The sequence below is a fragment of the Ictidomys tridecemlineatus genome, chromosome 12 (assembly GCF_052094955.1).
Source record: "Ictidomys tridecemlineatus isolate mIctTri1 chromosome 12, mIctTri1.hap1, whole genome shotgun sequence".
Classification (NCBI taxonomy): domain Eukaryota; kingdom Metazoa; phylum Chordata; class Mammalia; order Rodentia; family Sciuridae; genus Ictidomys; species Ictidomys tridecemlineatus.
In genome coordinates, this window is record NC_135488.1 from 18,716,666 (window position 1) to 18,729,587 (window position 12,922).

At 50.2% G+C, this 12,922-nt stretch overlaps 1 protein-coding gene across 1 annotated transcript in view; it reads right to left on the reverse strand.

Annotated features, from left to right (window-relative positions):
* LOC144369089 (acyl-coenzyme A oxidase-like protein) overlaps positions 1-12,922 on the reverse strand; it is a 165,254-nt gene that overhangs the window by 101,407 nt on the left and 50,925 nt on the right. The window contains exons 3-4 of the mRNA XM_078028141.1: positions 3,722-3,808; positions 3,188-3,286 (exon numbers count right to left, since the gene is read on the reverse strand). Coding sequence (XP_077884267.1) covers positions 3,188-3,286; positions 3,722-3,808 — 186 coding nt within the window. The remainder of the gene's footprint in view (positions 1-3,187; positions 3,287-3,721; positions 3,809-12,922) is intronic.

Consider the following 12,922-nt stretch of genomic DNA (forward strand, 5'->3'; position numbering starts at 1 on the left):
GTACGGGGAAACTTCTAACATGTGCAAGAGCTTTTCAGAAACATAAATGGACAAGCTGAGTCTTTTCAAGAAAAGTCTCTGGAGGCTTCCCTTGTCTTATCTGGCCAGCCAGGAGTCCTCACAAAGAAGAGGTGCAAGGCCGGTGCAGTGGGAAGATCGGCAAAGCAACCTGTGTGGTGGGGGTACCTGCCCGTGGGGGAGTAAGGGAAGGAGCAGAGGAAACCCTGGCCTGGCAGAGAAGGTCTGGTGGGACGGGGAAGAGGGCTGGAGGCCACCATCCCCATAAACATCTGGCACACCCCGGGAAGGAGGTTTGTCACTTCTGGCAAGATGCTTGATGTGGAAAATTTACATCAGCCAAAATGCTGGTGTTAAAACTAGGTCTAAATAACACACACCATGTGTGCCGGTTGCTAGTGTAACCATTTGTTGAAGGCCAGCAAAATGGCCAAGCACTAAAAATATAAAAAATAAAAAATAAATAACTGCTTTGGTCAGAGAGCTCATAACCTCATTTATTTTTGCCAGTAAAAATAAAATTCTCTCTTACCTCTTAACTGTCCATACCACTAGCCCATCCACACACACCCCCACAAACTAAATAAATAAATAAACAAACAGAAGAACCAACTCATAGGAGTGAGTCACCAGAACGTGAGAGCTTCCCTGGTCCTGGAGGGAGGGCGGCTCCTGGCGTGGCCTGGCATTTCAGAAGGGAAACAAAGGAGGAACGAGACCCAACGAAGGGCGAAAGCCACCCTCTGCCACACCAGCTGCCAGTGGGGTGCGTCTGAGACGGGCTGTTCTCATCCCATGGAGATGAGCGCACACCAGAATCTCCACGTCATAACTGCGACTCCAAAATTCCCCTGTCACAAAGTGGCAGCTGCTGAAGTCACCAGGTAGCAGGGTCATTTATGCTGCGTTGGGAAAATGGGACCAATGCAGAAAATTTTTTTTTGGGGGGGGGGAATAATTGTAAAGAGAAACAAATAAATAACAATTGTGGGTGGTTTTCCTCCCCCATTAATGACAGCAAGGTGACCTGGATACTGCTGCTTGGGGAAGGAAGAAATTGGCCAAAACCAAAAAGATGTAGGTCAGTGAGCCGTCACCAGCAGAAGCCACACTGTGAAGCGCAGTCCAGCCAGCATCTGAGACTCTCTTGTTAACTGCATGACCCTAGTCAGTTCCTGAAGCCCCCTGAGCCTCAGTTTCCCCATCTGTGAGACAGGGACAACACTACCTTTCTATATGATTGTAGGACATTCGACACAATGAGACACAGAGTGCTTAGAGTCACCTTAGCACATGCATGCTCCATGGACGGGAGCCTCTGAACGTCATGCCTGAGGGACGGTGCTGGACAGAACACAGAGCACCCTGCAGAGGCAGCTGGACACAGCACTGCAAAGCCAGGTGCTCTCTGAATAGCAGCACCCGCTCCTGCTCTTCCCATGACCTTGGACATCACTGGCTACTGCAAAGAATGAACATCAGGGGGAGGGAAAGCAGAGCACCCTCCATACAGCTATCACCTGGATGTCATCCTACATGGTGGCCACTTCCAAGCAGCACTTGTGGGCCAGGCACTGTGGTGCACACCTGTCATCTCAGGGGCTTGGGAGGCTGAGGCAGGAGGATCACAAGTTCATGGCCAGCCTCAGCAACTTAGCAAGGCCCTAAGCAACTTAGTGAGACCCTGTCCCTAAATAAGAAATAAAACAGGCTGTGGATGTTCAATCCCCAGCACCAAACCAAAACAAAAGAGAAGAACCAAGTAGCATTTGTGGTCAAGAAAACTCTGTAGACAAAAGTCCAGGTTCAGAAAGACATGCTTAGGGAAAAAAGGAACAGGCTGAGAGATGGACACCTGTGCCACGCCCACACTGTGCTCACACACAGGCCTACACACGCAGGTTTACAAAGGCTCACTTGTAGAAAGAACTTCAAGATGTAATGCTCCCTTCAAGTAGTCCTTCAGGATACCCAATATCAAATAAGAAACTATAAAAATGGGTGAAATAAGTAAATAGTTGTTTTCTTTATTCAGGGGGAGCAGTTGCTAAAGAGGGGGCCTCTACAAAGTGGGGACTCACACTGCAGGCTGTGACCCAGGATGGAGAGACAGATTGATATAGAGAGTCTTCACCAAAATATTCATTTCACTATTAAGAAGAAAATGGAAAGACAGAATAACAAAAAAAAAAAAAACAAGAAAGGGAGAGGAGAAACAAGCAGAAGGGAAAATATCAGAGTTCTTCACGTTCAGTAAAAGTAGAGAAAGACTGTTTTGTGCAGCCTCCTGTGGCCACAGGTGACCGTGAGAACATTGCTTGATACAGTTGGCCCTCCAAATCCTTGGGTTCTACCGACTCTGGCTTGAAAATATTTTTAATTGTGTCTATTCTGAACATCCATGGACATTTTTCTTACTACTGTTCCCTAAGCAATGCATTTTAGCAACTCTGCACAACGTTTGCATGGTATTAGGTATCATGAGTACCCTAGGGATGACTCAAACTACACAGGAACATGTGCATGGGTTCTCTGCAATACCATTTCTCTAAGGGACTCGAGCATCCATGGATTTGGGCATCCACGGGGGTTTCTGGACCCCTCACAGGCACTGAGAACTACTGTGCCATCCTGGAGGACTTGACTCCTGGTAAGGAAGCCCGGCACTGAGGATGCTCCAGCATTAGAGAGTAGCAAACACACACGGCTCTGAGCGTCCTCCACCTGAAGCTGCTGGGAAGGGCAGAGCAGCTGTAGGGCTGTCCCTGTGGAGCCGTTCCACCGGGTAGCCGGTGAGTGCGAGCGAGGTGCGTGGTGTCGCATGGCATCAGGCTCAGGGAGGCTGAGCTTGTGTCTACCTCCACCTAAACACATAGACGCTTGTTCTGAATCCGAGTTCCTCAGCCACAGAGCAGGGTCCCAAGTGTGACGAGTCTCCATGCCCTTCCCTTAGCTACCTGGCAAGCTCTCTGTGCAAGGTCTGTCTCCTGCAGAGGCCCCCCAACTCCACAGACTCAGTCCTGTGTCCTCAGGCCTGCCCAGTTCACCCATCCGACGACTGCAGAACTAGTCTCTTCACACCATAAAGTTGGGCTCAGGAAGAAAGACAGTCTGGTCTGTACAGGTCACCCGCTGCCCTGAACCATGGAACATGGTACAGACTCCTCACCTGAGCCACAAGGTCAAAGGTGGCCTCCGTCTGGATCCCTCTCACGTTGCTCCCGTGGCCCCTCTCGGTCATTGCAAACATCCCGGTGTATTGTTGCTCCTGCAGTTCAGCAGATATGAGAAGGTGACTAGCTGGTCAGAGCCTCAGCTGCAGACCTCAGACCATCAGAATGTTGGTGACAAAGGGAGAAGTAATGACAACTAACGTGAACTTACCAAGATGGCAGAATCAGCACAGTATTTAAGATAAGAGTGCAGGGGTGGTAACACAGAGGCAGAGCACTTGCCTAACATGTAAGGCACTGGGTTCAATTCTCAGCATTGCATATAAATAAATAAAATAAAGGTCTATTGACAACTAAAAATTTATTTTTTAAAAAAGAAGATACTCTTGAAATTCCCATTTGGAACAAGAATTTTGCTGACCCAAATGTTCTTTTATTTTCTTTTTCTTAAGACACTCACACATCCCTAACTACTATAGATATTGGAGGCTCTTCATAGAAGAAGCTCCCTGCTCAGGTGCACGCCATACCTTGAGTGGCTGCAGCCATTGAGTGACATGTCTGGGGCTTCCAAGATTCCTCACAGCACCACCAAATAGCCAATAAATGATTCCACACTAGAAACAAGGAAAATGCAAAGCATTGTTAGCAAGGGTAGGCAGTTTAATGACAATCAAACCCACTAGGCAAACTCCATCCCAGGAACCTTGAACTTGACCTAGATCCCACAGGTGAGTAGTCTCCGTGCCCTTCCCCTTCACTGCCTGGCAAGCTCCAGTGGCTCTCTGCCTGTGGGTCCCTCTCTTAGAAAGGCTGCCTGCCGCAGTCTGGCTGGGCACAAAAATCACGAGCCACTCAAGAAGGAACAAACTTTATTTTTTGAAACTGCCGCTAATGCCCCGTATGCGCCCGGGAAGATTGCCGACCACTCACTCGGTGTTCTCCCGGAACCCCAGAGGAAGTTCCTCCCCCGGAATTCCCTCCTACTGCACTTCCCCAACCAATGGGAACTCTCCAGGAGTCTCGTAGCAGGCCCAGGTGAACAGCAGGAGTCCAATATCCATATGAATGCAAATCTTAACATAATCATATCATCTCAATGGCTAGCTGGGTCACCTTTTAACCAAAAATGCCATGCATCATATCACTTGGCTGTGGCTCTTAGCAGCTGCCCCCTAACTCTACAGAGACTCAATTCTCCTTCTCAGGGCAGCCTGGTTCACCCCATCAGAAGGTGGTCACCCTTCTGAAGGTGTTTCCTGGGAAAGCAGCATCTGGTATGTAGAAAAATATCTGGAGCAATGACGCCAGATGTTGACCACCATCTGCAGAGGTGAGCCCTGTCACAAGATGTCAGCAAACAGGCTGATGGGAGAGTGAGTCAGAGCAAGTCAACAGCTTGGGACAAGTCAGCCGGGGCTCTGCTCCAGTTTAGTACTCAGTGCTGTGAAATCTAGATGAGTGATGTGGAGCCTGATGTGACAAATGGAGCTCACACACGCAAGCTCCCTGAGGCTCACAACACTGTGACAGACACATCCCCATGCCCACCTCACAGAGGAGGATGCAGAGGGTCAGAACGGGAAGCTGCAGTTCAAACGGAAGCCGCCTAATGCCTAGTAGGGTTTCATAATGTCGCCATGACCTGGCCTCAGCACTGTCATAAGGAGTGCCTTCAGTGACAGCCAATGCCAGGCACCTGGCCCAGTCTTCATGAGCCCTGGAAAAGTGCTGCTGACGAGGAAGGGGAGGGGGAGAAAAGAGGGGAAAGAGGGAAGGAGGGGGAAGAAGAGGCTTGTGCAGCAGGACCACTTGGAGGGAGCTGGCCGCTGACTGCAAGGACAGAGGACTCATGGGCACAGACGCTGGCTGGCCCGAGGGTCAGCATTCTGGCCCCTCCTAGCCACATGCCCCAGTGATCCTCTAGGGGGCCCTTCTCCCCTGGAATAAATCCAAATGGTTTGTGGGTGATGCTGACCCCGTCCCCAGCTTTAGGAAGAGTCTGTAGCTCAGGACTGGCTGACGGTGGATCATGCCCCTGGCAATAAGGATGGCCTCAGGGATGGCCCTATGACCTGGATGGGTCCATCCAAGGTTCCCCCGGGGGAAAGGAGCTGTTACCTGGAGGGACAGAGTCCTGGTGCTGCTGGTGGCCAGGTTGCCATGAGCTGGCCAACACACAGGGGATGAGGAGAGGGAGGAGGTGGCCCAGAGGTCCCGCGCACCCCGCCTGAAGCCAGCTGCCCCCAGGGCCCAGCAAGGCCCTCTTTGTTCAGGCAAGTCTAGAGTGGGCGTTAGTCTGGGATCCTTGGCACCTGGATGAGCTGCCTGCAGCCCACACACATGGGCAGCCTGGATGAACACCATCAGCTCTATGACAATGACACTAATCTCAGCTCTATGGGATGTGATTTCATCAACTCTAAGCCAACACCAGCTAAAACACTCTTGACACTGGGACAGCAAACTTCACAAATCCCATTCGATGTAGAAAGTGTCCTTCATCTGGAGAACCCCAGTGTCCTGGGAAGAGGCTTACTGCCCTGGCCGCTCAACACACTTCCCTACAGGATCACGGAGGGCACTCGGCATGACCCTGCTGTTGCCAGCTTAGGGAAATGACATCAAGGGTTGCATGTATTTTTCCCTAAGCCATCTTAGAAGTAAAGTTTTACAAAATATATTTTACTCAAACAACAAGAAGTTTAATCTTCCACCCCTAAATCTGGATGGTAGCTGACCCAGTTTTCACAGTGTTATTCCTCTTCTAGGTTTAATCCTTCCTCGTCTTGAGGAAGGAGAATCACAGTGTTGCCGCTGCATGTTGAAAGCTTCCATTCTCTAGCTATAGGAGGAGCCCCGGCTGTCAGTTTTCAGAGAACAACACCAGTAAACAGAGGAGGCATCTGAGAGACCCCATCCACACTATGGATCTGAGTGTGGGGTTCTCCTTCACAAAAGGTACATTCTGTGAATGGCGGGCAACCATACCAAGCTTGGATCCCCTGGTGGGGTCTAAAAGGTGATTCCTGCCTCCCAGCTTCCCGCAGGAGCTGTGGGGGAGGGGAGAGGCATGGCCAGTCAGCTGAGCCAGTAGGAAGGTGGCAGGGGGTCCCTAGGGAGAGAACCAGAGGGATCAGGACAGACACAGGAGACAAAGCTGAGGGCAGTGTTTGGTGGGAATAGGAAAGACAGGACTCTGGGAGATCCCTGGTCTTTAGCCAGAGTCACCAGGGGGTGGAGGCCCACCAACTGCAGTGGGTGGCTTAGAGGAGGAGCCTGGAGGAGCTGGGAGGAGATTTTGAGGCCGGCATCCATCCAAAGTGCCCCTAAGTGGAAGTGTGTCCGCGCTGCCATCATTGCCTGGTGTCCTGCCCCAGCAGACCTCAAGGGACAGGATGCTGAGAGGTGCATCTCCTCTGAGAGAGACTGGGGCAAGCAGTAGCAAGGAGATTAAGAGGTGCCTAACGAAGGCCCTAGTCCCCACATGTGCCCAGAGGGCCTGTTCAGAATGCTCCCACTCGGTCCTCTCAAACCTGGAGAAGGAAAGGACTCTGCATCTGGTGCCGGGGGTTGGGTGATGACCACAGAGTGTCCAGCAAGGGCTGGCAGGAGCCTCTGAAGGACACAGTGGAGCCACCTAAGCACTGAGAGCTGCAGGAGGACACGACCAAGAGGCCAAGGGGTGGGCCTAGCAGGCCTCTGACCCCGAGGTGGGGACCAGAAGGAAACTGGGACCAGTCAGAGCAGAGACACGTGTGGGTTCCTCCTCAGTCCAATCACAGAGTTCCTCCCAGGACCACTGCTGGGGAGGCTGCCAGCCACATCTCAGGGGTCACAGTCCCCACCACTCATCAAGCTCCTGTGACAGGCCAGCCTGGTAGCGTTATTGATTTAGATCTGTACGAAGCCTGTGGATGGGCCACAGTGGCACCATCTTTACAGAAGGACAGCTAAGGTACATGCACAGTAGGAATGCCTGGACCATGACCAGCAAGTCCTAGACACAGGGCGTGCACTCTTGTTGTCTGGCTGCTCCCTTGCCACAGGGAGCCCTGGAGGTCCATCATATGCTCAGGAAGCTTGCCGTGCCAGGGCTGTGACAGGCCAGGCCCCTCTTACCCAGCATCATGACAGTGGGTCTCCTGGAGGGCCTCTGGAGCCTTCGGGGACTTTTCGTCTCATGTGGGATGCACTGAAGCACAGAAAATGGCTTTTGAGACAACAGTGACCCCAGAAAAGATAGTGTTTGGACCAATAATGTGCCCCCAAATTCCTATTTTGGATCGTTGCCCCCAGTGCTATGGTACTTGGGACCTTAGTGATAGACAAAGTCTAACCCTCACGGGGGCTAGTGCCCATGTGAGAAGAGGAAGAGAGACCAGAGCCTGTCTCCTCATCATGCACACACAGAAGGAGGAGGGCACCCTGCGCACCACAAGAGCCCTCACCAGGACACGCCAAGCAGCAGCCTTGTCTTGGGCTTTCCAGAAATGTGGGAAAACATATCTTGTGGCTTAAGCCCTGGTTCATGGCACCTTGTTAGGGCAGCCCAGCAGACTGACAGAGAGCTGGGCGATGGAGAGTAGAGAGCAGAGGAGAGCCGACGTGCAGCCAGGGAGGAAGCATTAGGCTCCTTCGGGCCTCGGAGGCCCCGGGTACATCCACGTGTTTGGTGGAGGGCCATGGAGCGGCTCCTGAGCTGGCACGGGGAATGCAGAGCCCCCCGTGAAGACAGCCATTGTCCCTGGCACCTCTCTGGCCTTCCTAGCCCTTTGCTCTGGGTGGCTCTGAGCCAGCCCCAGCCCTGCCAGCACTGGGATGCGTGAGCAGAACTGTGTTTGTCCAGAGCGCTCAGGGCAACACAGAGCCTCTGCAGGAACACAGACTGGGCGAGGCCCAGCTCCAGGAGTGCAGATGACTTTTGTGAGTTGATGGTGACACCAGGTTGACAGCCAGCTCGTATGAAAAGCAAGGGCTGCCAGCTGCTCTTGGGCTGGTTGGAACCCCTGATCCACCCAGAGCTCACGAAAGCTGTTCCCAGCCCAGTACAGGCCCTCCTGGGCAAGCTCTCTGCCACCTGCAGGAACAGAACAGAGCCTCTGCTTCCAGGCCAGACTCAGGGCAGGGTGCACAGGTTTCTCCCACTATCTAGGACTCCAAGTTCAGGAAGCGATCTCCCACAGTGACTGATGTGTGGGGAATCAGTGGAGTTGATAGTAACTATTGCTAACTAAGTCATCTTTATGGTGATAAAATACTGTAAAGCTTTTAGCCACTTTTAGTGTACAGTTCAGTGACATTGAGTCCCTTCGCAATGCTGTGCAACCATTACATTTCCAGAACTTCTCATCATCCCAGAAGGAAACTCTGGACCCAAACAGCAGTAACTCCCCAGCTTCGAGGTCCATGTCACTTCATCTCCCTCCACCATGGCCTTCCCTTCCCACACCCAGGATTATGGGGAAGTTTATCCTATCATTTCATCACTAAATGTTTTTTATGCATCTGTAAAAGATAAAGACTTTTTAAAAACAGCTCTAAAACCATTATCCCTCCTAAAAATATCACACAGGTCCTCTGACATCACCTGAAGTGCACTCCTCAAACTTTCCCAGCTGACGCGTGCTATTCCTTTGCAGTTTGCCGCTTGAGCCAGGATCTAAGCAGGGGCCACAGGCAGCCCTTTGTTGCAAGGTCTCAGGTCTGACCCCTGCTCATTCCAATACTCCCTGTACAACTCTGTCCCTGAGCTCACTGCAAGACCACAAGGGGGTCGGGAGGGGTAGTGGGGTAGGTAGCACAGGAACCCCCAGGATGGGACCATGAGCCTGGACTGGGATCCTCAGCATTTTTGAGAGGAGGAGCTGTTTGTTGTCTCTTGGTCGACTGCCCTTCTCTCTGAAAGCCACAGCCATTCCATCCAGGAGGGAAGAATCACAGGGAGGCCAGCCTCTCCCCAAAAGGGCTGATGGTGGACCCCTCTGCACAGATCAGTATGCACAGATTTCTTTGTTTTCCATTCTCACCCCTAGAAAATGCCCATGTGGAACTGAATTAACCGCCATCTTGGACTCACCACCAAGCAACCTGGCTTCCTGCCCCATCATTTATCTTCAGGTTCTTTGTCAGGAGACAAATCTTTCCCCTGGAGACAAAAAGACCAGGTGTCTGTACAAGGGAATGTTTTCAGACCCAACAGTGGCCAGAGGGGAAAGGTGGGGCCATGGGATTAAGCCTGGAATTAAGCCTCTGTTGGGATTCAGGGAGCCACGCAGGGCTACGGAGGTCCCTCTACCTGAGCTAGTCCATTCACCACCCTTGGTGAGCTCCTCACAAAGCAGTGAGATGTCATTTTTTGGCCATGGGATTGGCAAAAAAGGAGAAGCCTGAGGATTCCAGGTGTGGAGAGGATGTGGACCCTGGGATTGGAGTGTATGCTCTTGACAGGGCTGAGTTGATGCAATAATACTGACATGGCCTCTAGTGTCAGGCATTCCTCTAACTAGCAAGTCCAAGCCTAGTTAAATAGCTAAAGGAAGCCTGTGCCAATGTTCAATGCCAGACATGCACAAGAGTATTCACAGTGGCATTTTTCACATTAGCAAATTCCTGCAAGCAACATGAGAAAGTGAATGGATAAGTGCTATGATATATTCATGCAAAGGGATATTATGTAGCAGTAAAAATGAACAAACTACCCTCTCTATGTCATTCCCCCAGTGATTAAACTAAAAGATGGAGAACAGATTTGTTGTGGCTAAAGGTCAGCGGTGAGGTAGGGGATGGATACAGCTACGAAGAGGTAGCACCACCAAGATTCTTTGTAATGATGAGAAAGCTCTATAGATTGATTGCAGAGTGGTTACCGAATCTATTTATGGTGTCAAGTTGCATAGAACTACACACAAGGTTGAGTTGATGCAATAATACTGACATGGCCTCTAGTGTCAGGCATTCCTGACACTAGTGGTTACTGAATCTATTTATGGTGTCAAATTGCATAGAACTACACACACACACACACACACACACACACAGACTTACACATACACAAATGTGTATGTGAAAACTAAGGTCTGTATCCTCATTAAACAGAATTGTACCAATGTCAATTTACCAGTTTTATGTTTGTATTATGGCTAACCAGATGTCACCATTGGGGGAGACGGGTTTCACATGATCTACTAATTTTGTGACTTTCTATAAATATTATAATTTCAAAATACAGTTTTAATTTTCAAAATAAAATATTTAAATTTTTTTTTTTTTACTTAAGAAGAACAGTGAGTTGCAACATTGGGATGGACTTTAGCGATGATACCTAAGTGAAGAGAGAGAATCACAAAAGGTGATGAGACTGTTTTCATAAAATTAAGATCCATGAAAATAACTCATTGCTACAACCAGGATAAAGCGATAGGAAAAGAAAAGCAGAGGAAACCAGATCGGGCGCGCTGGCTAAAGGGGAAGGCAGGCTGCCGGGCCTGAGAGCTCACCTTCACACTGGTGGCCAGGTCGGCCGTGGAGAGCACCTCCCCGATGACCAGGCCCCGACTGACAAAATTCTTCATCTTCTCTGCCTGCAAACATGATAGAACCAATGTCAAGGTTTCCTTGTAGTTTGACCTTGAAATCCCCATTATTATAATATGTGCATGTTACGTTGGGGGAGGGGGTGCGTTCTGGGGATTGAACTCGGGGGCCCTCCATCACTGAGACACATCCCCAGCCCAATTCTGTGCTTTGTTTAGAGGCAGAGTCTCACTGAGTTGCTTAGCATCTTGCTGTTGCTGAGGCTGGCTTTGAACTCAGGCTCTTCCTGCCTCCACCTCCCAAGGCTCTGGGACTACTGGCCTGTGCCACCGCACCTGGCCTGCATGTTACTTTTGCAATAAAACACAATAAAAGTCATTGTTTAAGAAGCAACCCCACACTCCACTGCAGCAAACGTTTTCCTCTTGTTTCCATGGGGCCATTAGTTTCTGAGAACATGCATGTAGGGCTCACACACTCTTTTCTTTCATAGAAGCAAGTCCACCGCGCCTGCACTGGTGACAGACACCCCTTGCTTGGGCTTTGCTTGGGCTTTGCTTGGCCTTAGCCAGGCTCAGCCCTGGCCTGGCCTGCCAGAGTTCCCTCAGCAGAGCAGGCACCCCAGGATGCACACCCAGGTGACTATGTCCATTTGGAAACAGAGGTCTGAAAAGGCTAGGGAACATTCTGGACTAAGGTAAAGCAATATTCTTTGCTTTCCTAACCAGAGGCCATTTCTGGGCTTTGAGGCATTAAAACCATGAGGTCCTGGTCTCGCTTCACTGCCCTCTTCTCTTGCACAGTGGGTGAGCTTGCTCCTCTGCCAGCAGGAAATGAGAGGGGCCAAGCCCCCATTGCTGGTACATTTTAATAATTCAGAGGCAACCAGCACTTCCTGAGAAGGGGGAGATACCATGAATGGACAAACTCTAACTGCCCATTGTTGGAATGAATGCCGTTTGTCCTCATTGACCAGTTCTTCTGAGACCCAGCCACAACACCATACCTGCGTGTATGTATGTCTACTACAGTCATGCACATGTGTGCATACACATATGTTGTGCATCCACATTTACATAAGCGTGCATGCCTACCTGTGCATGGGTTGTAAACGTACACCTATGTATGTGTGTGCGTGTGGAGACAACTGTGAATGTGTGTGTGTCTGTTCCTGGGTGTGCACACATGCCTGTGTGCACAGTGACTCTCTACTATCAGGATAACAGCCAGCCTCCCTGGATGGCTTTGTCTCCACACTGGAATAAGCTCTCTCCCCAAATGCACTCTATGTTTCCTCTCCCGTTGGTTTTTATGTTTCTCTCAAGCGTTATTAATTTTATCAAACAGCAACTGTCAAGATTTATGACTCTTATCATGGCTCTGACCCAATGCATCTTGTATTGATTATTTCCTAAAATAACTCCAGGCTGCAGCATATACCATTGCACGATTCCAGCTTGGGCTCACACTGGAGATTCGGTTACTAGTAAATAATACAAAATAACCTTTGCAGATATCTGCAGATTTCTCAGAGGGCCCAAGTATCCTTTGTTGCACAGATCCTTATGGCAGTCCTAACCCCAGGTAGGAGATGGAAAAGCTCAGGCTCAAGGAAGCAAGTGACTTGTCTAACCAGTGGCACCTGGCAGGTGACAGAGCCAGGATCAGAAACCAGACTGACCAGGTTCCTCATCCAGATTCCTCCCCACCCCTCACTGTCCTCATCATTAAGTACTCCAGGTGGCTGGGCCTCCTCACAAATCAACTCCAATTTTGCACCACCAACCCTGTCCCCAGAGAGCACCTAAGGTCAACCTGCTGGGTGTCCTAGATAACTTCCTGAGAGTCGTCCTCTGCAGCGGACTTTCCTTTGCCTTAAGCCACCTACTCTGCTCAAACTTAAACCCTCAGAAGTGTCTAAGTCTCTCAGAATTGACTGTCTAAGTCTCTCAGAATCGCCAACAGTTCACAGTTTTCTTCATATTTCATTCTCCTAATGTATACTGTCAATTGTCGAAGTATAATTTTGTCATCAGTGGTATTCAAAACTGTGGTCATTTTTACTCACCAGTCTGAAATAAATTGCAAACACATTTGCTGAAGAATCAGCCCAAACTTGGCCATCTTTGAGCATCATAAATTGTTTATGCTGATTACTTCCCTTCCCCGGTCTCCACACGAGATGGCCACCTGTG